Here is a 25,987-nt window from a genome sequence, read left to right as displayed (position 1 = left end):
TAGGTCGACACCCCAGTGGGTAACAGCAAGTTAACCACCCTGAGAGACAAAACGTGCCAAGCAAGGCTTGGCACTGGTATCCAGGGGCCTGGGGCGTTCCTCATGAGTCAGGGTGGGTTCAGACTCAGACTGTACCCGGTTCAGTGTCCTTGTGGATGTGAGAATCCCCTCGGCATGATCTCTGACAGAGAGATGGTCCGGCACCCTGCCAGCTCAAGTATGTCCTATGACAGGGAGCCCACTACATTCTGCTGTGAGATGGCTCTAAAAGTTAGCAAGCTTTTCCTTAGCCCCCAAAGGACCTGCCCACAGTGCCTGCCCACACCAAACTGAAGCTCTGTCCTCAGGAAGGACAGTCTGCTCCCTTTTGCCAATGAAGATATTTGGAGACAGTGATGGTGCCCCATACAGTGTTCCCCCAGCCTGGGCTGAAAATCTGGGTCCCTTTACCCACTCCTGTGCAGTTTCTGACCCTTCCCCCTCCCGATTTCTCTTTTCTGGGTGTGGCTTAGCATGTCAGTCCAGACAGTATTCCGAATGTGGTGCTCAGTCCAGGGCGCAGGGGTACAGACAGGGAGTGAACTGCACAGATCACAGAGGGAGAGTCCCCCGCTAAGGAGCACACCACCTGTCCACTGTGAAGCTGAAAGTCATGTTGACTTTGACAGCCACGGTACGGTGTCTGCTCAGGGTAAGCTTGTCAGCTAAAACCCTAGATTGCATGCATCCCACTTATATCCAGCCAGGTTCTTCTGCCGATTCTGTGCTTCTGCCAGGGATATTTTCCCAGGGATTTTTTTTTTTTTTTTTTTTTGGCTGCACCACACAGCATGTGGACTCTTAGTTCCCCTGCCAGGGATCAAACTGCACCCCCTGCATTGGAAGCTCGGAGTCTTAACCACTGGAAGGCTAGGGAAGTCCCTCCCAGTGATTTTTAAAGACAGTTGATACATTCACATGATGCAACATTCAAAAGGCATATACAAGTTACAGTGAGATGTAGCTCCTTCTCACTGACCACTGTCCTCAGTCATGCAGCTGCCTTCCCCCGAAGCACCTGCTGTTACCAGTTTCTTGTGTCTGCCGATTACTTTGTTTGCCTCAGTCCAGAGCTTGTGTTTATCTTTGTTAGTTTCATCGAGTCAGTTTTCATCCAGGACCCTAAAGGTTGGAGTCTTTTGCATTCGAGCTCTTTAGCCTACACAGCGGCCCTATTTCCCACAGTTGCACTGGCTGCGGTGTGATAAGCCTGCCTTTGTGCAAACAGACTCCATCATACCATGAATGCACGCCCAGCTCGCTGTCAAGTTCATGGGGAGGAAATGGAATCTGGAGCCCAGGGCACCTTTGCTGTTCTTAACAAGGCTAGGTTTCAGAACCTCTTGGGAAGGAACTTCGTTAGAAGGCTCTCCTAGAGATCGGGATTCAGTAGTGCCAGAGTGGGTCCTGGGCATCTCTTATTATTTTGAAACTGCAGTGGTGCCCATGATGTGCTCCCTGGGTTGAAAGCCAATGCTTCAATGTCCTTGTTTTACAAGTACGGAAAGTGAGGCCCAAAGAGGGGAAGGCAGCTGCACGAGGTGACCACTGTGTCCTTCTCCAATCCAGAGTCCACATCATTTTGTCCCAGTGTGTGAGGGAGACTGACCCCATAGAGTAGAGGTCAAGAGGACCGAGGTCATGTTGCTTGTTCACAGCCACACGAAGCACAGACGCACGCACCCTCAACACACAGCCTCAGGCAGGTTCACCCAGGGGCACTGAACGCCCATGTGCCACACTCACACCTCCACGTGCATGGGTTTACAGGCCCACATACATGCATGCACACCACACATACTTGGGCTCAAACACAAAGCCCGGGCTTTCTAACCTTGTGCTCTCTCTCCATCTAATAAAGGAGCACATTCCTTTCATCACCTTTTTCCAGGTAAACGGAGAGAAGATTTTTCAATCTCCTTTTATGACTTTTGCTGGGTTCCTGTTCCAGCTTTTCTGCTAGCCTTAGGCTTCCGTGGTTTCTTTGTGGTTCTCTTTAGGCATCTGGCCCTGCTTCTCCCTGTGTGCCACGCAGAGGGAAGGCTGGGCCTTCCCTGCCGGGTTCTCAGGCTCTTATCTTGCTTTCAGTTCGTAACCTTGCATGTGTTCAATCTTTTTAGCCGCTCGGCTTTTTATCTTGTCTCTGAGGATTACGCTGTGCTCTCCCAAGGGAAGGGACTGTTACCTCACCCTGCTCTGTTCCCCACTCCCCGACCCCCCACCGCGCAGCTGCTGGTCTGGTGCCAGGCTGCTGATGGGTGCTCAGTTAATGGAGAAGAAAGGAAGGAGTCCATGCCCAATGGTGATTCTTACGCCATTTTCCACGGAGCTCATCAGCTTGCCTCCGCCTGTCCCATGTCTGCAGAAGTTGTTCTCACTACTTTCAACATTGTTTTCTCCCTGAAAATCACTCCCACTGCTCCCACCCCTTCCCCTTGGATCCTTGGAAGCACTGATATCTGCTTTCTTAAGTCAATCTTTTCCCTTTGGCTAGCTTCCTGCCTTTTCTTTGAAGTGGGGGTGGGGGTGGGTGCTTTTCCCAAGCATATCATCTCCCTTGAAACATCAGCAGGTCGGGACGTCCCTGGCGGTCCAGTGGTTAAGACTCCACGCTTCCACTGCAGGGGCCACGGGTCCGACCCCTGGTCGGGGAATTAAGATCCTGCATGCTGCATGGCACAGCCAAGAAAAAGAGAAACATGAGCAGGTTCACCCATAAGCGCTCAAGATTGGAGGTTCCTTAAAGACCATGTCTCACGCAACCCCTCCTCCGTGACCGTGACGGGCAGCTCACCACTTCCTGAGGAGCTGTTTCACCTTGAACACAAGGTGCCAGTTTTGGTTGTGGTTGCCAGTTTTTCTGCCACTGAGCTAAGAATCAAGTCTGCTCAGAGCTCCCCTGAGAGGCTTTTGATTCCTGTCCTGGCAGCCACGGGGCAAATCTGCACCCTCTCTTCCTTGTGGCCTCCCAGCCAGACTGGAAGGGTCCGTGTCCTGCTTAGCGGGAGGGCACACAGGCTTTGGGGGCGGACTCAGCTGCGTCCAGAGCTGCGTTTCTCCGTTTGCTGGCCAGGGAGCTTTAGGCATGCGCTGCAACTTCATCTGTTTCCTCAACCTACCTTGTTGGGTCCTCAAGAGAACAGAATAAAGTAGCAGAGTTAAGACCTTAACATCATGCCCTCTACATAACAGACACTATCACTAGTAGTTGTTATCATTGGTATCATCAAGTTTACTATTTGACAGACCCTGTGCTAGTGTATGGAGAGCCCTGTATTTCATGTAGTGTATACATGAAATATAGGGCAGTCTCTGCTTAGGGTGTCGTTGGAGGGAAAACACATTCAGATTGAAAGTGAGGAACAAATGAGGCAGCAAATAGGCGAGTCTGAAGATAACGGGTGCTGAGATGTTTGGTGCTTCCAGGAGGTGCCCTGTGTGGTCAGGACAGAGGGAGCTCAGCCCGGCCAGGACCCATCTCACTGTCTCCCTGAGATCAGCTTTTCCCCATGCTAAGGGTACTCAAATCTCCATCCAGCCCGGAGAACTTCCTTGCACTCCATCCAGACCTACATGTTCAACTCCACCTCTGAATAGCACAGGCCCACCTTGCCCTAAACCCACCATCTCCCACCCAACTCTCCTCCAGGGATGTTCCACCATTGGCCGGTTCACCCAGCAGACGGCCAGTCCCCATCCTCGACTCTTTCTCCTTCGACCCAGTTTTCTAACCAGCCACCTACACCTCGATTCTGCCTTTTAAATAGGACTCAAGTCTCCATTTTCCTCCACCTCCTCTTCTACCCGTATCTTAGTCTATGTCTTCATCACATCTTTTCTAAATTGCTGCCACACCCTTCAAACTCTTCCTGTTTTCATTTTTCATCTTATTTCCTCCAACATGTTGTAGCAAGGTGATCTTTCTAAATTCTATCATCTCAGGGGCTTCCCTGATGGCACAGTGGTTAGGACTCTGCGCTCCCAATGCAGGGGGCCCGGGTTTGAACCCTGGTCAGGGAACTAGATCCCACAAGCATGCCGCAACTAAGAGTTTGCATGCCACAACTAAGGAGCCCGCCTGCTGCAACTAAGGAGCCCACCTGACGCAACTAAGGAGCTGGCGAGCCGCAACTAAGGAGCCCTCAAGCCACAGCTAAAGGAGCCTGCCTGCTGCAACTAAGACCCGGTGCAACCTAAATAAATAAAAATAAACAAATTCTGTCATCTCATTTTTCTGCCTAAAATCCTTTATTGGCTACCACTGATCTCACGATAAATTACACAGTCCTTGCTCTGGCTCAGCGTAGTAACAATAATATCTACAAGGCTCCTCAGTGCTCTGGCCACTTCCTTTCTCTTCTGCCCCATCACTCACCATTGCTTTCAGCCCCACTAAAGCACGTGTGAGTCTCAGAATAGGCCAGACTCTGTCTAATCTCTAGTTTTGCTATTCCCTGCACCAGAACACCTGTCATGTCGGTCATCGCTTCCTTTGAGACATCTTCTTGTACACCCCTTCCCAGGCTGGCTTAGCTGCCCCTCCTGTGTGCTCCCAAGCAAACTTTCATGCTCTGTGGCAATTGTCTATTTGTCTGTCTCCCCTGCGAGGCTCAGAGTTTCCTTATAGGTATAGGTAAAGACCCAGCCCTAGATTCATCTGTGTGTCATCATACCTAGGACAGGAACTGGCCCACGGTAGGAACTTAATACATGTAGGACAGATGGAGGGTTGGCAAGTTGGGATCTGAGCAGGGCCTTGAGAGATGGTCTGGAGTCCGATGACCTGGGTTAGAAATCTGGCTCCTTCTTGGCCACTCTGAGTGTGTCAGACAAGTCACTTTCCCCCTTGCTCATTCCTTTATCTGGCCTTTGAGCGTTTGCCTTGTGCCAGAGTGATGGGGGCTGGGGACACAGCAATGAGGCAGCCTGAGTCCCTGCCCTCCCTGAAGCTCTCCTTCTAACATGGTACAGACGTTTATTGCAGGTGACAGTGGACGTCCCGACTGAAGAAAGGGCCGAGGTAGAGACTAACAGTGGGGTTTGGGGCAGAGCAGTTGGGAAGACCTCTCTGAGGAGGTGATGTGCAGGCTACATCCTAAAGGAAAAGGGGACACTCAGCAGGCCAGGGAGAGCGTATAAGGTGGAGAGAGGAGGAGGGATCTGATTACTGTAAGTTCAGGTATGGCCCGAGGGTGGTGAGCACTGGGGAGGGTGGGGGGGGGGGGCGAAGCTACTCAAAGTGAAATTAGAGAGGTGGGGTGGGGAGACCGTGCTGGCTGAAGGACCCTGGTGTTGGGCAGCTGTATTCAAAGGCATTAGGAAGCCACTCACGGAAGGCCTCTAGCAAGGGAGTGAGGCGCTTGCGAGGCAGAATGGACAGGAGTTGCCAAGATGACAGAGGCTGGCTCATTTGTTGCTGGCTTGAGTAATAGGAGGGATGCTGGTGCTACTTACTAAGACTGGGGAGGAGCGACGGACATGGAGAGTTCTGTATTGGCCATATGAGGTTCGAGATGGCTGGGTGTATTCAAGTCAAGTAAATGGTTAGAAATGAGAGTTGAGAATTGGGAGGCGAGGCTCTCTGACCTTTGGCATCCTCCTTGGTAAAAAGGAAATATCGGGGCTTCCCTGGTGGCGCAGTGGTTGGGAGTCCGCCTGCCGATGCAGGGGACGCGGGTTCGTTTCCCGGTCCAGGAGGACCCCACGTGCCGCGGAGCGGCTGGGCCCGTGAGCCATGGCCGCTGAGCCTGTGTGTCCGGAACCTGTGCTCCGCAGCGGGAAAGGCCACAGCAGTGAGAGGCCTGCGTACCGCAAAAAAAAATAAAAAAGGAAATGTCAGCTGAATCAATTTCCTAGGGCTGCTCTAAGAATTCAGTGAAGTAAACCACGGGAAGCACTCAGCAGCAGCCCAGCTAAAAGAAAATGTCCGTAGTGACCGTGACAGGGCGATTTCTGCCCTTAGTCCTTGGACACAGCAGTGGGTGATGAAAGTACAGTAGCTGAACACATTGATCTGAAATCTGCGGTACAGAATTCCAAGTAGTGAAGGGAAAACTCCTCACTCCCTAAGTGTGGGCTGTGCTTGGTAACTTCCTTCTGAAGAGCACAGTTTGAAAAGAGGGTGACACCTGACTAGTCAAATGATCAAGGTTAACATCATCGGGGATATCGCGCCGATGGCATGTACCCTTGGTATGGCATGCTGAAAAATCCCAGTCGAGGGGCATCCTACAAAATGCCTGACCAGGACTCCTCCAAACTGTCAAGGTCACCCCAAATAGGGAAAGTCTGAGAGAATGTCATAGCCCCAAGTACTAGACGTAGTGTGGCATCCTGGATGGGATTCTGGAATTGAGAAAAGACATTAGGGAAAAACTAAGGAATCTGAGTCAAATGTGGACTCTAGTTAATCATCATCATTAGTTATGATAGATGTACATGCCAATGGAACACATACACAATAGAGAAAACTGGGTGAGGGGTACACAGCAACTCTTGGTTCTATCTTTGCAACTTTTCTGTAAGTCTAAAACTATTCTAAAATAAAAAGTTTATTTATGTATCTATTTATATGGGCCACGCCAGGCGGCTCGTGGGATCCTAGTTCCCCGACCAGGGATTGAACCCAGGCCCTCAGCAGTGAAACCGCGGAGTCCTAACCACTGGACCTCCTGGGAGTTCTCCAAGAGTTTATTTAAATAAAAAATAAAACCTGGGGGCTTCCCTGGCAGCGCAGTGGTTAAGTATCCGCCTGCCAATGCAGGGGACGCGGGTTCCAGCCCTGGTCTGGGAAGATCCCACATGCCACGGAGCAACTAAGCCCGTGTGCACCACAACTACTGAAGCCCGTGCTCTAGAGCCCATGAGCCACAGCTACTGAGCCCACGTGCCACAAGTACTGAAGCCCGCGCTCTAGAGCCTGTGCTCCGCAATAAGACAAGCCACCGCAATGAGAAGCCCGTGCACCTCAACGAAGAGTAGCCCCCGCTCGCAGCAACTAGAGAAAGCCCACGCGCAGCAACGAAGACCTAACACAGCCAAAAATAAATAAACAAATAAACAAATAGATAGATGAATTTATTTAAAAAATAAAACCAGTCTGGAGTTGGTGTGCAGATCAGATAGTGGCTCCTCTACCTTCTGCACCAAAATGCCACCCCTTTGCCTTTAAAGAACATTTCTGTTCTGGCGGCCCCGTGGGCGGCTGTGCTCTGGCCTGGCCCCTGGCGACTCGTCTTGGGGCGCATCTTCCACCAGAGCTGCCTCGCCTTTGGAATCCTGGAAACCATTCCCGAACAACCCTCTACCTCCTCTTTGCTCAGAGTAAGAGTCTATGTTGCTGCTCCACACCTACGAGAAAACTCAGGTGTCCGTTGGGGCTGAGGCCTTGAAGGGTCTGAGTAGCAACTGTGGATGAGGAGTCCCAACAGTTCCAGCAGCGCAAAGGCTTTTCATTCATTCTGTCAGCAAATATGTATTTGTTCACCTATGATGAGCCAGGCGGTATCCTGGGTGCTAAGGATAGAAAAGAAAAAATATATAAAGTTCCTGTTTTCTTGGAGCTTACATTCTGGTGGGGAGAGACAAGTAATTAAATGCCAAGGAGTGAGAAGTGCTAATAAGAAAAACAAAAGGGTGAGAGAAAAGGGAGGTGCTATTCTAGAGAGGCTGAACAGGGTAGGCCTCTCTGAGGTGGCATTTAAGCCGAGACCAGAGTGAGGGAGCAAGTCATATGGATGGGGGGGGGGGTGGCTCGTGCAAAGGCCCTGAGGCAGTATGTGCACTGTGTGTCTGAGGAATGCAGAGGAGGCCAGTGGGTGAGGGGTAGAGTGAGAGGAGATCAGATAAGCAGCCCCAGGCAGGTCAGATCAGGTAGGCCCTGGAGGTTGTGAGGAGGTCTTTGGATTATATTCCTAGTGGGGTGGGAAGCCATTGGACAGTTTGGATCAGTAATTTAACACGATCTAATTAACATTTTAAAAGGCTTTCTCTGGCCATTGTTTGGAGAATAGGCTACGGGAAGAGTAGATGGAAGCAGAGGTAATTAGGAAGCTATTATGACATCCAGACAAGAGAGGAGAGCAGCAAGTGAAAGAGGCCAGGAGCTGCAGGGCTCTGGGTCTGTCTTCAAGGGAAGGCCTATAGGATTTGCCGGGGGGACTGGATGCTGGGTGTAAGAGAGAGGAGTCGAGGACGATTTTAAAGATTCCGGCCTCAGCAACTACAGAGTCAGGAAGTCTGAACACAGGGAGTGTCTCCCACCCTGGGGCTGGGTGAGGGGAGAGGGGAGGCCAGAGGTCGGGAAGATGAGGAGGACACAAGGGAGGCCCAGAAAGAGCAGCCAGAGAAGAGGCGGGGAGGGGTGGGGGCCGGGGGCGGGGGCGGGGAGAGCAGAGCGCCGTCTACAGGCAGAGCGAGGAGTGATCATGTGCATCAGATGCTCCTAGTCAGACAAGAAAACTGAGCCTTGGACCTGGCAGCCCACGTCATCAGTGACCTTGGCAAAGGAACTCCTAACTCCTGATGGGGAAGTGAGGAACAAGCCCGAGGAGTGGGAGGACCGGAGACAGGGAACCCGAACAGCCCCTGTTGCCGAAATATCGGCTTCCCTGTGCACCAAGGCCGAACAGAAGTACGGAGACAGGGATTTTGGAGGAAGAGAAAGATGGCTTTATTTTCTGCCAGGCAGAAGGGAAGACACAGCAGGCTAGTGCCTCAAGAATTTTGCCCTCCCTCCTTGGGAATCAGGGAAGATTTTATATGTGGGGCTTGCAGTCCGGGGTATAAGGATCAAAGTAGTGAAGGTCTTGCATTCTTTTTTTCCTTTGCATTATTTCAAAGCAGTCATAGATGGCATCAGGCCGCCTGCTAACTGGGGTCTGGCAGTCTGGTAACTGCATCCGTTTGCCTCTGGTTTATCAGCCGGTGATCCTGTTTCTGAAATGCGGCAACTATAGGGGGTGAGTTGTTACCAGGGGCGTACAGAATGTGAGTGCCAGGGTGGTAATAAGGTTAGGGAGTGAGAGGCATGGGATGTAAGTCACATAAGAGTTAGGGGTGATAGGTGCCGAATGTAAATTACGTAGTGTCAGGGAGTGAGGTTAGCTTTATAAAGTACAAATCTAGTTAACTACCAATTAGTGACAGTTAAAGTAAACCAAGGAGTTTAACTCTTTCAGGTCAGGTTTTGTTTCTTCTCTAGCCTGTTCGCTGTTCCCTTTGTTTTCCCTGCTCTCAGAAGAAAGAAAACTCTCACTTCTGTTTACATTGCAACACCCCCTTTTGAAGACTTTCGCTGTAAGGGGAGCAGAGACGTGGTGTGGCAGCCAGAGGGGATTTAGAACCAGGGAGCTATTACTTCGTGTCTGCACGTGGACGTGAACCACCTGGTGGAGTGGGGGAACCGATGATGCAGGAGAGGGGGCGCAGCAGGAGGAAGCCCTGGAGAAGGTGGGAGGGACCCTGGGCCAGGGCAGGGGCGGGGGAGGGTGCTGGTCTCCGTGGGCAGGAGGCCGAGGCTGGAGTCAGGTCGGCAGGGAGTTCACGCCGTCTCCTCACGCTCGTCTCTCCGTCGTCTGCTTCCCCTCTCGGTTCTGAGCTGGGACCTGAGTCCACCTGTCCCACACCCGTCCCTCTCGGGCCCCCCACCAGCGCCCAGGTCCCCAGGCCCCTGCCCTGCCGGAGCCTCCGTGGGCACCTTGGCTCTGTACCCCGTCTAGCCCACCTCAGCTTCGCTCTCTCCTGGCATTTCCTCTCACTGGCCGGCTTGTACCCCTCATCCGGGAAGTAACGAGCGCAGACTGCGTTTCTGGGACAACTTCCGGTACCTGACTAGACTCTGACCCTTGGAAGACGGGCACTGTTTCCATTTTCCAGGCCCAGAGAGCCTGGGTGGCCGCACTGCTGGGTCCCAGAGCCTCCCTCTGTTAGGTGACCTGGCCGCAGGACTTGGGGAGCCAGGGACAGCCTGCCCCACCTGGCCGTCCGCTCCTCTGGGGCTGTGTCCTGCAGGCGGTGGCGGGGGCGGCGGGGTGGGGGGGGACACGCAAGCTCCCACTTCTGGGCACTGGCGTGCAGGCCTCTGTCCCGGGAGCGCGTGAAGAGCCAGGCTTCCAGGAAGCAGGAGCTCTGACCGTCACCTCTCAGGTTAAGGGCGGACAGGAAGGCGAGCCTGATGGTGGACCCCAGCTCACCCCGTCCACCTGGGCCTCAGACTTCACCAACTTTCGGAAACCGTGGCAGGACGTCAGCCTAGCAGCAGGAGAGAAGCCGAGTTCTAATCTCCAGTCGGAAGAGTGGAAGCTGCCGACGATGTGTCATTGCCTTGGGAGGTGGGATCTGGGAACGGCAGGTGCCAGAGAAAAATGGGGTTTCAGAGTGGGAATGGTGTGATGTCTGTTCCTGACCTCGGCTTGCCTCATACTGGGCAACACACCTTCATGCCTCTGTTTCTATCATCAAGCAAACAGGAAACTGCTTCTTTCCAGCCAGTTCCCAGTTGATTTTTTTTCCTTTTTGGCTGCACCGCGCGGCTTGCCCAGTTCCCTGACCAGGGATCGAACCTGGGGCCCCCCCGTGGGAGTGCGGAGTCCTAACCACTGGACATCCAGGGAAGTCCCCCCAGTTGATTTTGAGTGAAGTGGCCGCGGCGTGAAGTGGGGACGAGGCTGGACAGATCTTGTGTCACAATGAGAGGTGCAGAAGCCTAAGGCTTGCTCGTTGGTAAGAAATCACCAGTTTATTGAATGAAAAATCCAACATCCTCTTAGTCCCTCCCACCCCGCCCCGCCCTCCGGCTGAGTGAGCAGCACAGCCCCAGGGACGCTCTGGACAGCAGGGCTGAGCCGGGGGAAGGGCTGGAGGAGTCTGGGGGAGGTATGGAGAATGAGAAAAACGCTTTTCAAAATGAAGTTCTGTGCAAAAACTTCTAGAAGGGGTGAGAGGGCCACGGCAAAGCTCCGGAGGCGCTGACGGGCTGGGAGGGCTGCAGCTGGAGCTCCACCCACGCGCTCCGCGTCTCCCCGAGAAGGCCAAGGCCGATGGTGCGGGCTGAGGGGCTCAGGCCCCCCGAGGCCGTGGAGAGAGGGAGGCTTGGCTAGGAGGACGGGGCCTGTCCAGGCCAGGGGTCCAGGTGAGGAGGGGAGGACAGACCGGCGAAAGGAAACGGATGGACACGGGGAGCAGGGAGCCGCAGGGACTGGGGCCACAGACGACACGTTGGATGGGGCTGCCTCTCATCTCTCCGGGTGCAGAGTTGCAGGCAGAGGCGGAGGTGTGCTGCGGGGTGTGGGGGAGGAGAGCCATCAACAGGGGGAGACCCAAGGACAGGGACCAGCGCCCAGGTGAGTCACACAGAACCACCGAGAGACTGGCTGGGCAGACAACCAAAGAACCGCTCAGGGACACGCGCGGCACCTACAGGGGACCTGGGCACGGTGAACCCTTGCACGGGCGAGACCACGGAGCCCTCTCCACCCCAGAAACCCACGCGTGGCCTCAGAAATGCTGTCCTGGGATGAGTGGGCGGGAGGGTTCGTGCCCCGTCAGCCCACAGTAGTGGGAAGTGGCCTTGGCTCTGGGCCCCACTAGAGGGGGGCCGGCTGAGTGGCATCTGGCAGCTGAGCTTTAGAAAACGAGATCTTGGGGGAGATGGGGGAGGCTGGAGCCCCTGCTGTGGGTCAGGACCCTGGGTTTCTTGTTTCCGGGAAGGGAACTGCTGCCACGTGGAGAAGAAAGAGGTTGGAAGTCAGGCGAAGGAAGGCCCGGAGGACTCAGTTCCAGGGACCAGGGTTGGCCGCCAAGAGGCAAAATCAACATGCCTTGGGCCTGGAACGGAGGGAGAGGAGGAAAAGGAGAGAGGGAGGGCGGGGGCTGCCCACGGATGGGACCCAGCATGGCGGGGGGTGGGGGTGGGGAACAGCGTCCCCGGTGGCAGTGGCCTTCAGGACCGGGCCAGGGAGATGGAGGCCCCGGGGCCAGGAAAGGGGACGCTGGGCCTGGGCCTGCTGGCCTCCCCCTGCCTGCAGGCGGTGAGGCTGGTGGCAGTGCCAGGAGGGAGAGTAGCCAGGAGACGGTGCCCTCAGGTGGCCTTGCTGCCACTGAACAGTCCCACTGGAAAGTGCTTGACGTGGGTGGGCCACTGGGCTGCCAGCTGGAAGAACTTGATGTCACTCCACTCGACTCCATCGATAGACACTGAGGGTGACAGGGGAGGCGAGGGGGTGACCGGGGCTGCTAAGGCCGTCTTCCCAGGGCCGCTGGGGAGGGCTGCGGCCCCCCTGTCCCCTCCCCCCTCCCCGCCTACACCTCTCAGCATGGTCTGCCCCCTCCCCCCTCCCTGCCCACACCTCTCAGCATGGTCTGCCCTCTCCCCCCCTCCCCTGCCCACACCTCTCAGCATGGTCTGCTGCTGCTTGGCAGAGCAGATGAGACGGCTGATGCCTTCGATGACCTGGCTCTTAGAATCCACCTCCTTTTCTCGAGGCTTCTTGCTCAGGAAGATGGTGGGAACTGGAAAGCAAGCAGGAACCGCCTTGTCACAGCCCCTGAAAAGCGGCCACCACTCTCCCCCGTCCACTGCCCTCTCCCCCCAAGGGAAGGGAGGTGAACGGCAGACAGCCGACTCTTCCTCCCCTGCTCCCTGGCTCCGGGCTACGTATCAGGGTCTGCGAGCTCCTGCTCTCCCTGGGCCTCGATATATTCACTGAATAACGAGGACCCAGGGCCAGATGGTCTCCGAGTCCCTTCCAGCTCGAACGTTCCGGCAGCCTGTGGGACAGGGGCTCTGCTGCCCTGTCGGGTGCCTCCTTCCCACCAGCTCATGCGCCTGCGCGGGGAGGCCCTGCGGCAGGGTTTGCGTGAGCTCCGCCCCGCCCCGGGACGCCCTAGGCAGGTCTCTGGGTGCCCCGACGGCTCCTGGCTGCGGGTCCGGCACGGCCCTGGCCGCCCTCCGGGGGAGCTCTTCCAGAGAGGCATGAACGGAAAGGCCCAGCTGCTTTGGATGCGCCCAGAGGAAGGCGGGGCCCGGCAGTGAAGGAAGCCCCTTCCTGAAGGCTGGGAGGCTGCCGAGCGCCCCAGAATCACCCTGCCGGCTTCTGCAGGCACAGAGCCAGCTGTGTGGCTTCCCGACCGGGACCGACAGCAGCGAGTGACGTCCCCACGGTGGCCTGGTCGTGGCGGTCCTTGCCTCACTTTCCCAGTGCACGGGACCCGATCCCCCGCCACTGCTGGTGCAGAAGCCACCCTCTGCTCTGGGCTGGGCTCCGTTCTCCTGGATTCTTAACAACAGCCATGCCCTTTGCTCACAAAGGCTTGGGTGGCCTCCAGGGTTGGGTGCAAGTGCTCCGCTCCGTGGGGCTGCGGCGGGGGGACATGTCCTCCCCTGTCACACCGTCCATCCCGGAGGGCGGTGGCCAGAAAGCCTCCCTTCTTTACAGCAGCGCAAACTGCCTCAGCCCCTCAGGTGCCGATGCTCTGCAGGCAGGGACCAGTGACCCCCTGGGGAGCGCGGTCTCCTCTGTGACAGAAGGAACGGCCTCGTCCCACAAGGTGAGGCGGGACCCCCGCGGGACCCCAGCCTGGATCACCTGATAACGTGTGCTGCCTTTGTCCTCGTCCACAGTCTCCCAGAAGCACGTCCTGTCCCAGCCCCCGAGACAGATGGGGAGGCCTGGTGGCCCTGATGGCCTGTGGCCTCACATGTCACTTACCTTTCTTGTTCTTCTCTTTGGTGACCACAGTCATTGCCATGGTGCCGGAAAGCTGGGCCTCCCCACCGTGGGGCAGGCGGGAAACCTGCACTGAGCGGAAGACGCTCTTGAGGGTGTTCTTGGAGCTGGCGTCCCTCTTGTCACCTTCCCTCCTCCGCTCCCCAGGGTGGCCCAGCCAGTAGTCCACCTGGAGGCCAATCACGTCCCCATACGGGCTGCTGGGGCTCCTGGAAAAGGGGCGACGCCAGAGAGCAGGCTCAGTTCCCGACCACAGGGCAGACGGGGTGGAGAGGGCCCCGCCAGGCTCTGGGAGGGGCCGGGGGAGGTGCCCGCTAAGTGGCTCCGGGTTCCCTCCAGCCTCACAGCACTGGCTGGTGTGGGAGTGGAGAATCAGGCTGATCCGAGGACACAGCCACGAGAGGGCGAAGACCCGAGTCCGCACGAGGGAACCGAATAAAAAGTCACACGGGAACGAGGAACGAAGGGAGAGAGTGTGCGTGCACACACGTGCACACATACACAGGACACAGACACACGCACACCCCCACGAGCAGAGCCGGGGCAGAACCCCGCCAAGCGTGAGAGAGATTAAGTGGGGCAGAGGCGGGAGCACCATGGCGGCTCCGGAGCAGCCCCGGGAGAGCTGACGGATGCCGACCTGTGGCTTTCTCCCGTTTATGGTACTTCTAGCTCAGGGATAATTTTAGCTCGAAGGGGAAAAAGAGCTGATGTTTTCTTGAAAGGAGGCGCCAGACACAATAGGTACAGGCTACAAAAGTCATCTGACGCTTTTCTTTCTGCCTGGATTCAGTGGTTCCATTAAAAAACCAGCTTAAACTGGATGGGAAAGGAGGTCGGGGTAAGGCTGGCCCCCAGGCACCCAGGAAGCCTGGACCGTGGGGTCACGATGCGACCTGCGGTGGGATTTCCTCCTTTTCATGCACTTCGGCAAGTCAGCGGCAGACCCTCGATGGGAAGCGAAGGGGGAAGACAGGGCAAGGGAGGGTGAGGGCTGGGGTCTGGGCTCCGCCCTGAGGACACTTCGTATTCTGTCACTGGGGGTTCTGGAAAAGCCACTGGCCAGGGCCTACCCTCTCTGCTCCATGGGGACCATCACCAGAAGACCAGGAAGGTGAGGGTAGAAGAAAGGGAACGGGGAGGAAGAAGGAGCAGGGGCTCCTTTCAGCCCTTTCCCACCTCGAAGGCTGTTCCCTGAGCCCCGCTGTGGGACTGCCCTCCCGCCCACCCCGGCTCTGCTCAGCTCCCGGAGGCCTCCCTGCCCGCCTGGTCTAAACTTTGGATATTTGATATCCTAAAGAAATTCCCGTCCCCCTCATAGCCACCCCTCCCTAACTGTTCACAGCACTCTCTCTGTGGCTTTGGTACTGCTGGGGCCCAGGAGCCTGGGCTCTGGAACAGGGTCCTGCCCGTGTCATTGGCCGCGGCAGACTTTCAGTGATGGACAGACTGAGTGCCTGGAAGGAGGCCGCACCCCCACGGGCCAGGCACTAATGCACGCTCTTACTTCCGCCTCACAGCAAGACCGGTGTGGCTATTTCACCTTTACTTTCACGGAGTGCAATGAGGCTTAGTAACTTGCCCAAGCGACAAAGATTCTTTGCTTGACCAAACTTTAGTCGGGCTCCTGCACCTCTTCCCGGGCCCACCTGTGCACTTCCTTGGAAAATCCAGTTCTTGCAAGAAGCCCCCGGCCCGCATTTCTGGTCACCCTGGATCTCTGATCAGGCTCCGCACCCTCCACCTTCCCTCAGGAGTGTCGCCAGCAAGGCTCCTGTCAGGTCCGTTTAGCCGGAATCACACCCCTCCTCACTCCCGACGTTCCTCCTGGTGATTTTCCATCCGCTGCCCCCACGCTGCTCCTGGACTGTAAACCCAGCTGCTCAAGGGTTTGAGTCAAGTCCCATCCCTCTCTCACTGCAAAATCCCATCGAGGTGGTCCCGGCACCTGTGGCGACTGTTCCCAAGGTGGAGAAAGTCTCTCTTGCTTTAACAGGTGTCACTGAGTGATCTGTTCTTTAACACAAGCTAACACAGTGGACGTAACACAAACCGTGACTCAAATCCGGGTGTGTGTGACGCCCACGCCCACACTCCCGCTACCACACTGGGCAGTCCTACAACGAGACACATGCACAGCACTTCACAGGCTACCAAGGGCCTCTCTGCCTTTTGTCTCTCTCGACCTTATACCTGTGAGGCAGACAGGACAGACGGGAGCCTGCATTTGCAGAGCTGTGTGATGACCTGCTTGGCCAGCGACCTAGCTCCACTGCTCTCGTTCCCTCCCCCCGCCACCTTCCAAGCTCAGTGTCACTGTCCTACACGCTGTGGCAGCAGGGAAATCAGTCGGGCTGCTGCCCCGATGGAGGGACGTGGCAGGAAAGACAGGAACCGGCGACAGGCTTACCCCACGACGGCCAGGGCGCTGCTCATGGACGGGGAGGAAGGAGGGGTGGCCATGGCGTCTCGGCTCAGGCCTGAGCTGGAGGGCGGCGACGTGGAGGGCACAGTAAGGCTGACCACGGGTGAGTCATCACCATCGCCTGCCAGCGGGACAGACAGACACAGTTGGGCAGGGGAAGCCGTCCCGACTCTCTGGTGCCAGGGAGTCGAGGCGCCCCCGTCTCGGCTGCAGCCTGCTCCCCACTCCGCCCTGGCCACTGCCTCGCTCCGAGGTTCGAGCTCTGCCTTGGCCTGGGACCCCCTGAGTCTTCGCCCTCTGGCCTGTTTGAATAGGAAGGAGATGGCAAGGCACCACCCTCACCCTGTAGAGGCCAAGGGGCCCCAGGCTCACCTGTAGTGGAAGGAGAGTCTTCGACCAGACCCACCTTCACCACCTGGGAGGGAGAAGAGATGCCGCATTAGATCCTCCTACCAAAGCTGGATGTGCTCTGATCAGCTGGAAACAGCGGCCGCCACTGCACACTGTTGGATCGCAGGCTTTAAAACTCTTTGCCGATCCCGAGCAGACCGGATAGTTAAAGATATGTGAAAAAACCCAGTTGCAAACAATAAGTCAGGGGCACAGGAGACCTGCAGCTCTTCTCTGGGGATGCAGGCAAGGCCACCTGGAGGGTGGGAAGCACTTTCGTATCCTGATTTCATTTCTTCTAAGACCACTTGGGCAGGAGGCCGTCGTCTCATGTCAGAGAGAGGGGAGGACCGGGAGAAAGCCTCGGCAGACAGGAGCGGGGTGCGGCTGGGGCTTGGGGGGGCGCGTGTGCTGCACCAGGCCCAGCGAACAGCTGGAACACGCTGACATGCTGGGAGCAGGCCCCTCCTTTCCAGACTTCCTGGAATCTGGAGGAACACCGATGAGGAGGGGGTCCCCAGTACCGCCGCTCCCTCCCCGCAAGGCAGTGGTGTCCATTTCAGCTCCCCAGAGAATTTTAGATTTCTCTGAGAGAATTCTGGGAAGGACAGAAAGGGGCCCTCCAGTGGCCAGCAAAGGGCACAGCTAGAGACAGACCATGAAGGTCAGGGCTGGGGCCTGAGGTGACAGGTGAATCCCAGCACCCGGCAGAGGCACAGCAGGGCGGGGAGGTCATGGAAGCTGGGCCCCGGGGACGGCAGGGAGCAGGGGTCACACGGATCAGAGCACAATGCTGCCCTTCACTGAAATTTGTTCCCGATCCTCTACACATCCTGATTTTAATTCCCAGAAAGTAACACATCGTTACTCTGAACTTCTGGACACAACTCCTCTCCCCTCACTCCTCTGGCATTGCACGAGGCTGCCAGCTCCTTTGTTTGTTTGAATTTTTAATTTTTTCTATCCCTCTGTCTTGCTGTGAGGCTGGAGTAGGCAGTGACCCCCAGCTCCATGAAGATCCCACAGCTCCACAAAGATGTGGGTCAGACTGCCAGCCTCGGCTACAGGCCACGGCCCCGGGCCTCCAGCGGGGCTGTGGGAGCAGCCCCAGTGGCTAATGGGGACTGACTGGACCAGGCAGACAGGAGGCTTTACGGAGGATCTCCCCAGGATCAGGCCTCTCCCAAGATCTCTCGAGATGCCCAGGATCTGGGACGAACAGAGAACAGGGACAGTGGGAGCTGGGCCCCTCACCCGCACATGCCCCATCTCCCCTAGAAGCTGGGAGGATCCTCAGGGAGACTGTAGGAAAAGATACCAGCTGGTTTGGAAGAGAAACTCAATCGTCTTGCAAATGGAAATCAGAGTTCTCAGCCATGCGTCTGTGTCGTGCTTTGGCCCCGGGAGGACATCGGCTCTGTCCCCTCTGCGCGCCCTCTCTTGGTCGGTCTCTGCCTTGTGGCCTAGGCCTTTGTGCAGCAAAGGCCGGTACCACCTGACACCAAAGACACCCAAGAGGTTTTCCTTTTATGTTCAAGATCCGCTCGTGTAGAGACTCTGCCTTGACTAAGCAGGAGGAGGAAAGAGCCTCTTCCGCTTGGTGTCCACACGACTCTGAAGGCTACCGACTCCTCGGACTTCTACGAATATCATCTATCGTTATCCCTGAGGCAGCTTTCTTTTCCCTGGAGCCTGTAGAACCAATGCCCTGGACATCACTCCCTAGGCCACGGCACCAAGTTCAGCGCCTGGTGTAATAAACATGAGATACCCGTGGTGAGCTGGGGATGGCCCCTGATAGGGAAAGGACACTGAAAGGAACAGCTTGGTGCCTGTCCCAGCCTGGGGCTCCCTCACCTCGGCACTGCTGACACTCAGGGCTGGATCACTGTCTGTCGGGGGCCTGTCCTGTGTCCTGCAGGATGGTTAGCACGTCCCTGGGCTCCACCCATGAGATGCCGGTACCAACCCCGTCCCCAGCTGTGATGGCCAAACTTGTCTCCAGACCAGACACTGCCAGATGTCCCCTGGGGGCAAAATCGCCTCCGGATGGGAACCGCTGTCTAGATGAGTCCTCTGTGTGTGTGTGTGTGTGTGTGTGTGTGCGTGCATGCATACGTGTGCACGCGCAGGACAGGAAGGCCAGGAGAACGGGGGGGTGGGGTACGGAGAACAGGGGAGTTGTACTCACGCCAATGAAGGGGATAAACTTCTGATACGAGTCTTCATCAGGGCTGTTGGGAGAGACAGGAAAGCTTTACAGTTGGGGGGTGAGACGTCGTGGAGAGATGGGGACACAGCTTTCCATGTTTTACTGTGGCTTTAAGGGAGTCCAGACACTACGCAACATCTTCCCATGGCGCCTCAGGATGGCGCGAGGAGCCACCAAATGGAGGCAAAAGCTCCGATTCTGCACACTCTACCACTGCTCCCGTGTCTGTACTGAGGGGCGCCCACACGGGTGGGGAGGCCCAGGCAAGGAAGGGAACGCCTTGGGGGGAGGCAGCAAAAAACACTCTCATATCCTCTTGAGTTCTTACCAAGGGAAATAGGGTAGGGAGAAGGAAAGTATGAAAAAGCAAAGGAGACCTAAGATTTATCTAGCCCACCCAACCTGTTTTTAAGAAACCCCTCGGTCAACTTACAACTTGTGCCTGCAGGTCAGCATGGCTTCCGCCACGGGCAGCTGGTGCGTCACGCCTGCGCCGCTGACGTACTGCATCACCCGCCCGACCACGTCCAGGTGCTCTGCAGAGAAGCCAAGAGACAAACGCCAACATTTCAGCAGGTGAGCCCGAAAACCCTCTCCGAGAGCCCCCTTCCTGAGTCCCACCAGAAGACCCCAGGAGTTGAGGCAGAGAAAGGGCTCTAAAGACCCACTGGCTTGAACCTAACGAATCATGGAGCAAAGAGCCGTCCTCCCATCTGATCTGCGTGCTGTCCTCCCCAGCCTGCCCCTCCCAGGCTCGGCTCGCCACCCCCTCCGCCTCTGTCTCTGCTTGCAGCAACCTTGGAACCACTGCAGCAGCCTGCCCTCCCCATCCAACGTCTGCCTGGCACTCCCTGCAAGGCCTGTGGGAGCACTGACCACCCCCCGGCCCCGCAGAGCCCAAGCTTGCGCGCCCATCCCTGCCACCTCTCCTCTGTCTTTCAGGAGCGTTATTCATATTCCCTGCCACCCTCACGGCCCTCGTTTCCAGCTGTGCAGAGCAAACGGCAGAGACTAAACACACCCAGAGTGGAAGGGCTGCGCTTAATGGGCCTCCTTTTAATAAGTATTGAAAAAAAACGAACACGCCACGGGGAGGAGAAGCAGCATGCCCCTTGCCCCGGCTCTCCGGAGATCAGGCCACATTCTGTCTTGGTCCCTCACGAGGGGCCGTTACCTGACACCGGGGGCTCTGAGCGGTTGAACAGATCTCTCCAGCCAGAATCAAGGAAGGTACTGCTATACCTACTGTCGACGGAGCCCAAGTACTTGGCCACCGGGTGAGAACCTGGGAGGTGGAAACCAGACAAGGAGAGCTGGTGAGGGGGTGAATGATGGCCCAGTGACAGTCTCCCTGCCCGTCACTTCCTGGGACCCAGCACCACCACCCCGCTTCAGGAGTGGGCCCTGCTGAGCCTTTACCGAGGGGAATGATGAGAAAGCGCATGTAGCCCAGCCAGTCGGAGGTCTTGCTGGCCAGCGACTTGACGAAGAAGCGGAGGATGGAGCTCAGGTAGCTCTGGCCGCCCACCGCTGCCACCTTCACCGGCCTCGGCATGGAGGAGTTGCAGTTGCAGCTGGGAAGCAAGGGGAGAGGCATGGCCAGGTCAGGTGGGCCTGCGTCCTGCTCAGAGGAAGGCCCCAAGCTCAGACTTCACTTGATCTCAACAGCCCATGGGAAAAAGCAAACCAATAAACAAAATAATACAGGGAGAGGCAATAAACCACAGCGCTTTTGCAAACAGAGAGAAACCCAGGATCAGAGAGGACCGGGAACTGTCTAGAAGGCAGGCAGAATTGGCTGAGGCTCACGGGGAGACAACTCAGCAGTGCCCTGGGGTTGGCAGTGGGCATGAGCCCAGACACCCGGGAACGCCCGCAGCTCTTTCCCACGGAGGGAAGGCCCCGACTCTGGGTAGTCGGAGGGACAGGAGTAAAAGGTCTTGTAAAACCCTGGGCTCTCTCTGCCCGGCCTTCTTCGTCATAGGTTTAAGAAGAGGACGAGGCAACTCAAGGTGTGGCAGGGGGCCAGACGGGGAGGCAGGCGGGCAGGAAGGTGACATTTTCACCCCAACCCTCTGGGGCCAGCAGGGGCATCAGAACACCGCGGTCTGACGCTGCCCAACCAGGTACCAATTACGAATTCTTGGTCTGATAAGGTCAGGAGGTCCTCTCACTGCTTAGAAATCAGGGTGGGAGGATGAGGTCAGAGGGAACCCCAAAGGGCAGGAGAAGAGCCGAGCCCTTACTAGCGCTGGATACGGGTGAGCAGGGCGGACAGCACGGCCTGGACCTCCACCGTGGAGCACGTGCACACGACGGGCTTCCGCTGGTCCTGGAGCAGCTCTGCCACATACTGTGTGGGGTGGGGGAGGGAAAGGAGCAGGGACACAGGTGAGGCCACGCAGCAGGGGCACTGCCTCCCCACAGGCCAAGAGGGCAGCGAGGCCCAGACCGAGCTGCAGGGCCCCATCCTCTGTCATTCAGATCACAGCCGGGCAAAGGTCAGGCTTCTGGCAGCCAGCAAGGAGAAGGTGGGGCCGGACCCCACGTAGATGGGCTCATACAGAAATGTGGGAAGACCTAGGGCACATTAGATTCTAACGCGGCCTCTGTCGCCCACATGCTAGGTGGCCCCGGGATCTAACCGGGTGGACGACGGGAGCGGGAGGGACAGGGGCTGCTGTTGCCCTGCCCCTGCCGAGCGGACTTTGTGGAAACCAGGGCGCCTCTGGCGTCTCACAGCACTTGGTGCTCCTCGAGGCACCTCCCTTCCGGTATGCTGCCTGAGACGCAGGGCCAGGAAGGCGGGCATGACAGGTGATACCGCTGTGTTTTTAAAGCTGAGGAAACCGAGGTATGGAAAATTGGTGATTTAAGCCCCACAGGTGGGAAGACGACGGGACTGGGACTAGAGTCCAGAACTGTGGGCTAAGTTCGGGGCAGGGAGGCCTGAGAAAGCGGGGTGATTTCCTATTTCCCCACACCTTGCCTTTCAAATCTGTCTCTTGCTCCCCAGAATCTCTCCTCCACAGCCCTGCGACCTTCGATGCTTTACCTGGCCCTGCCAATCAGTGGTGCTCACAAGGATGACATTTTCTGGGAGGGCTGCATCCGACACCAGGATCTGATTCAGTTGGTCATATACCACCTTTCTCGGAATCTACAAGGACAAAAGCGTCTGTTGGGCAGTCCCCAGGGAGCTTGAGGGGAGGGCTGAGAATTCCTGGGGCAGGGGTGTTCAGAGAACAGCTACCAGGGACTTGTGCGGGAGACCCGGTATCCCACCGGCCAGAGCATAAGGGGAAGGAGGGGGATCAGGAACAAGCAAAGCGAGGCCTCAGAACACAGGTTGGTGCGCCAGGGGCACAGCTGGCCGTCCTGCCAGAGCAGGAAGGACCCCGAAGGGTAATGAAGCAGGGCAGCAGGAGAGGAGGAGGAAGACAGCAAGCAGGCGCTCACAGGATGGAAAACGAGGGCAACGCCGGGGAGAGAACTAATGAGAGCAGCAAGGAGGCTGTGTGGGGAGCGCCCCCGGCACAGGGAACAAAGGTATTTCAGGAACAGTGATTAACAAGAAGGACAATACCTCACCCCAGGCACCGGGCTATTCTAGTCCCGGGTTCATTTTCAGCTATAAGAGCGTCAGCTCAGGAAGCCACATGGACACAAACTTCCCTTCCAATGATAGGTATCAGGGAAACGAATGGGCCTGCTGTTGACCTCAGGAGAGCAGGAGGTCTGTCGAGGGAAAATCCTTCCCCCGGAGACTGACCTTCAGAGGGAACAGGACTCCCGAGGGCCAGTTCCTTCTGTGCCTGCCCCAGCCACTCTTAGATCTTTCAATCAAAACATTTTTTTTTTGGCGGTACGCGGGCCTCTCACTGCTGCGGCGTCTCCCGCTGCGGAGCACAGGCTCCGGACGCGCAGGCTCAGCGGCCATGGCTCACGGGCCCAGCCGCTCCGCGGCATGTGGGATCTTCCCAGACCGGGGCACGAACCCGTGTCCCCTGCATCGGCAGGCGGACTCTCAACCACTGCGCCACCAGGGAAGCCCTCAATCAAAACATTTTAATACTGTTGACGTGCCAGCTTGAAACCACTCTAATTGGCCCACAGCAGCACTAAGGGTATCAGAGCTCAGAGCCGACGTCCCGTGAGAGCCGATGGCTGCTGTCCCTAGAACCACTGTCCCCGCACAGTCTCCACTAAGGTCTGATGGGGGCAGAATGAGCCAGAGTCTCCTGCTCCGTCCCCGGCTCCCCCCCAATTCCTCAGCAGCAGCAAATAACAAGCATGCTAGACTTCCCCCTTTACGTCTGTCTTCAAGACTTTATTCAGAGCCGTTCAAAGTACTCCCCACTCCTCTTCACCCAACCGCCCAAGGAGACAACGGAACAGAAACCAAGGTCCAGGGGCGCCCAACAGGCCGGGGTACCTGCGTGCTGTGGCCCAGGTCTGGGGACCGCTCGCTGTCGGAGCTGTTGGTTCTCTCACTCAGGGGCTTGGAGAGCTGCCGCTCCTTCAGGGGAGTGCCCCTCTTCTGCCGGGGGGTGTGAACCCCATCCACTTTGCTGCCACAGACGTGGAAGGAGGCGGTTAAACAGCCCCCTGACCCAGAGCCATGGCCTGCCCCCTCTTCCTGAGGCCCCTCCTGCTGGGCTTCCCTCGTTCTACCCGACGCTTTAGGAGCTTCTTCCAACCCTGAGTACCTGGGAGAGGCAGAGCCCTGGAGGTCCGTTTTACTGGACTTCATCGGGGTTTTGACTTTCTCTGGCACAACCAGACTTGCGCTCACGTCTCCAAACATGTCCTGGTCAGTGATTTCCTGCCACGGAGGAAAGGAAGCAGTGAGGGTTACTTCCCCTCGGTGACCACGGGAGCCTCGTGGTTCCTGCCAGGGCCCATGACCGTCACGAGAAAGTCAGTCCCTTGCTCTCTTTTCCAGGAAGCACAGGGTTCTACAACTCCTTCCCCACCTGACGAGGACACTGTGACTTTAATTTAGCTGGGTGTACCCACTGTACCGGGCACCATCTCCTGCTATTCAATCTGTACCCTACATTTATGAACTGACAGCCCACAAACCTGGGCTGATGATCTAGCTTCTCTAGGTGGGAAGGAGAGTGTTTCACTCAGGAAGTGACATGACTGGAACTTCATTTGAAAAATAAAAATTTATTTATTTATTTTTGGCTGCGTTGGGTCTTCGCTGCTGCCGCGCGGGCTTTCCCTAGTTGCAGCGAGCGGGGGCTACACTTCGTTGCGGTGGGCGGGCTTCTCATTGCAGTGGCTTCTCTTGGTGCAGAGCACGGGCTCTAGCCGCGTGGGCTTCAGTAGTTGTGGCTCGCGGGCTCTAGAGCGCAGGCTCAGTAGTTGTGGCGCACGGGCTTAGTTGCTCCGCGGCGTGTGGGATCTTCCCGGACCAGGGCTCGAACCTGTGTCCCTTGCATTGGCAGGAGGATTCTCAACCACGGCGCCACCAGGGAAGCCCCTGGAACTTCATTTTGAAACAACCGCTGTGCAGTATGGGCCAAAGTGGAAGATGGGTTACTGGGATTACGGGTGAACTACAGTAATGTTGGATCCAACCTAAGGCTTTGTCAGACACCAGACCCTTAATGCAGCATTATTTACCACAGGAAACATAAGCCTGAGACAATTCCTCCTCGGACTCCATTCAGCTAGCAGCTCCCACCGAAAGGCGGATGTGCAGCACACCCCCAGATGGTATTCGGTCAAGTTCTCTGTTCCCTCCCATCTGCTGGGTCCGGCCTCCAGTCCCACCGGCTGAACTGTGGCAGAACCTGCGGGCCCAGCTCAGACGCCCTCCCCCCAGGTGAATGGCTCTGTCCTTCCCGGGCCCCACAGAGCCTCTGTGCCAGGTGTGCCCCGGCTGGCTTTCCTCCCGGAGGTGGATCCATGGTGTTCTCATTTTTGCACCTTCAGTGCTCAACATGTGTATGTGTGTGGAATTTCAACCTGTGTGTAATTAAATTGGGCACCCCAGCCGATCCATCCCATGCATCCCTGAGCAGCTCCAACATCTCTTAGCTGACTAGAGGAGCTGACTAGTAATCACTTGGAGACTTAATGCTGTGGGCTGTCTGGCCATTGTAAAAGCAACCTGGAGGAAGGGATGGTTTTTCGGGGGAAGATACTGGTCATCGTATCTGAGAAGTAAACGAGGGTGACAGATAGTGAGAAATTATCTAAATTAGCACTTGTCAGATCTAACTAAAGGGCAGAATGGGGACATTTCTAGTTTACTAGTTTGGGGAACAGCGTTATATTCCACAGGTAAGGATTCTGGGAGGAAGGGCACGCAGGACATTCACAAGTGCACAGAGTTAAGCCAAAGTTTCAGGGTGGTCATCAGGATCTTTTTGCCTTTGTTTCTAAAGGTACCAAAGACTACTTTAAACAGCTGAAACAGGAGCCCAAACCATACATACCAGAGTGTCTGTTTCAGTCAAGCTGTCATCTTGATTTTTAATCCAAGCAGATTTGACTTTTTCTAAAGCAGCCAATTCCATCTGCAAAAATTATAATAATTAGCCATCATCAATCCAAATAACCACCACTCTAACCTGTTTTCTAGGTCCCCTGGAAGCTTAAAATACTTTCACTTAATCTGAAGACCTCATAAAATCTTTGGGACTTTCATCTTACTAGGAGCATATTTTTGTGAAAACTGAGCTTCGGAAAAGTCAGTTATTTTGCGATCATTAAATTAATAACACAGTGAGATGCGGAACCCAGAAATTCTGACTCTCACAAGATGTCACCAGGAAAGAGAAGCTCAACGTTCAGGTGGCATGGCTGTGGGATCTGTCAGTCTTAACCCTGGGTTCGGTAAACACCCTTGCCCAGGAGGGGCACACAGGGCCTATTCTGCTGTCAGAGTTGCTCAGAAGAAAGGGGAATCTCAGAGTTCACGTCTTTGATTTCGAGACTAAAGACATCCACGGTAGCCAAATGCTTTTTGCTTGGTAGAAACATCTGGAAAACCCTCAAACAGAATATACTAAGCCATTTAGGTGTGAAATAATTCTCCCTTTGTCCCCAACTTTTATTAGCATTTCTCATAAATATTAAAAATGTACTTTGCAAATACAGATACATAACCGGATTTTCCACACTTGCTAATGCTGCTTCTGGCTGTGCAGACACCAATGTCAAAATCATAAGCAGTTG

General features: G+C 56.1%; 1 protein-coding gene across 3 annotated transcripts in view; it reads right to left on the bottom strand.

The window, feature by feature from the left end:
- Positions 1-7,193: 7,193 nt before the first annotated feature.
- PACS1 (phosphofurin acidic cluster sorting protein 1) overlaps positions 7,194-25,987 on the bottom strand; it is a 142,477-nt gene continuing 123,683 nt past the window's right edge. Inside the window, exons 11-25 of one of the 3 annotated variants that reach the window (XR_004351001.1) lie at positions 25,246-25,326; positions 23,503-23,618; positions 23,229-23,364; positions 21,849-21,953; positions 21,040-21,146; positions 20,213-20,367; positions 19,968-20,078; positions 19,227-19,329; positions 18,773-18,815; positions 16,564-16,606; positions 16,177-16,312; positions 13,749-13,975; positions 12,430-12,549; positions 10,233-12,234; positions 7,194-7,554 (exon numbers count right to left, since the gene is read on the bottom strand). Coding sequence is in view for 1 of the 3 variants with exons in the window: in XM_032639376.1 (XP_032495267.1) it covers positions 12,119-12,234; positions 12,430-12,549; positions 13,749-13,975; positions 16,177-16,312; positions 16,564-16,606; positions 18,773-18,815; positions 19,227-19,329; positions 19,968-20,078; positions 20,213-20,367; positions 21,040-21,146; positions 21,849-21,953; positions 23,229-23,364; positions 23,503-23,618; positions 25,246-25,326 (1,599 nt within the window). In the remaining 2 variants the exon portion in view is untranslated. Of the gene's footprint in view, positions 7,555-8,670; positions 12,235-12,429; positions 12,550-13,748; positions 13,976-16,176; positions 16,313-16,563; positions 16,607-18,772; positions 18,816-19,226; positions 19,330-19,967; positions 20,079-20,212; positions 20,368-21,039; positions 21,147-21,848; positions 21,954-23,228; positions 23,365-23,502; positions 23,619-25,245; positions 25,327-25,987 lie in introns of those variants that run through there. The other 2 variants (XR_004351002.1, XM_032639376.1) reach the window with 2 other exon arrangements.

This window comes from Phocoena sinus, chromosome 8 (assembly GCF_008692025.1).
Source record: "Phocoena sinus isolate mPhoSin1 chromosome 8, mPhoSin1.pri, whole genome shotgun sequence".
Lineage (NCBI taxonomy): Eukaryota > Metazoa > Chordata > Mammalia > Artiodactyla > Phocoenidae > Phocoena > Phocoena sinus.
This window is presented reverse-complemented; position numbering and strand designations above follow the sequence as displayed.